Source organism: Entamoeba dispar, genomic scaffold (assembly GCF_000209125.1).
Source record: "Entamoeba dispar SAW760 scf_1105229463615 genomic scaffold, whole genome shotgun sequence".
NCBI lineage: Eukaryota > Evosea > Mastigamoebida > Endamoebidae > Entamoeba > Entamoeba dispar.
This window is the reverse complement of record NW_001855781.1, coordinates 1-1,054: the sequence shown is the minus strand read 5'-3', so window position 1 is coordinate 1,054 and position 1,054 is coordinate 1. Positions and strand designations below refer to the sequence as shown.

Here is a 1,054-nt window from a genome sequence, read left to right as displayed (position 1 = left end):
CTTTCAAATGCTGGATCTTTTTCTACATATTTTCTATATTCTTCTAATGTTGTTGCTCCAATACATCGTAATTCTCCTCTTGATAACATTGGTTTTAAAATATTAGCTGCATCCATTGCTCCTTCTCCTGTTGCTCCTGCTCCTAATACTGTATGAATTTCATCTATAAATAATATAATAGGTATTTTACTTTCTTTAACTTCTTTTATTACTGCTTTTAATCTTTCTTCAAATTGTCCTCTATATTGTGCTCCTGCTATTAATGCTCCCATATCTAATCCAATAACTCGACATTGTAAATTACTTGGAACATCTCCTTTAACTATTCGTTGTGCAAGTCCTTCAACTACTGCTGTTTTACCTACTCCTGGTTCTCCTATTAATACTGGATTATTTTTTGTTCTTCTTGATAAAATACGAATAACTCGTTTAATTTCTTCATCTCTTCCAATAATTGGATCCATCTTTCCGCTTTCTGCTTGTGCTGTTAAATCATTTCCATATTTCTTTAATGCTTCATACTGACTTTCTGCTTCTTTTGTTTCTACACTTTGTCCTTTTCTCATTTCTGTTATTTTTTTGTTAAATTCTTTCACATTAATTCCACTATTTCCTACTATTGTACTAATTTCTTTCTCTTCCATTAATGACATTACAATTACATCTATTGCAAGATATGAGTCTCCCATTCTTTTTTGTTTCTCTATTGCTCTTCTTAATACTTGTTGTGTTGTTGGATGAAGTCCAATATCAACTGGTGGTGGATTTTGAACTGGAATTTTATTCATTGTTTCTTTTATTTCTTTCTTTAATTTATTAACATCACCTCCCATCATTTCAACTATTCGGATAACAATATTTGATTCTTCTTCAACAATTGCTTCCATCATATGAATTGGCATAATGTATGCATTTTTTCTTTCAAATGCTATTTCTTGTGATTCTTTGAACATTTGAACAGTTGCATCTGTCCATTTGTTTGGGTCCATGTTTTATTTCTAAATGCTTGTTATTTGTACAAGTTCCTTTAAATACTTAATGAGGATGATGTGAT

At 30.6% G+C, this 1,054-nt stretch overlaps 1 protein-coding gene across 1 annotated transcript; it reads right to left on the bottom strand.

Moving 5' to 3' along the window:
- EDI_223400 (chaperone Clpb, putative) lies at nucleotides 1-989 on the bottom strand (the record flags this gene model as incomplete). The annotated part of the gene is made up of 1 exon (XM_001741168.1): nucleotides 1-989. A coding segment is annotated over one exon (989 nt), but the record flags the coding sequence as incomplete, so codon positions are not given.
- Nucleotides 990-1,054: the final 65 nt, after the last annotated feature.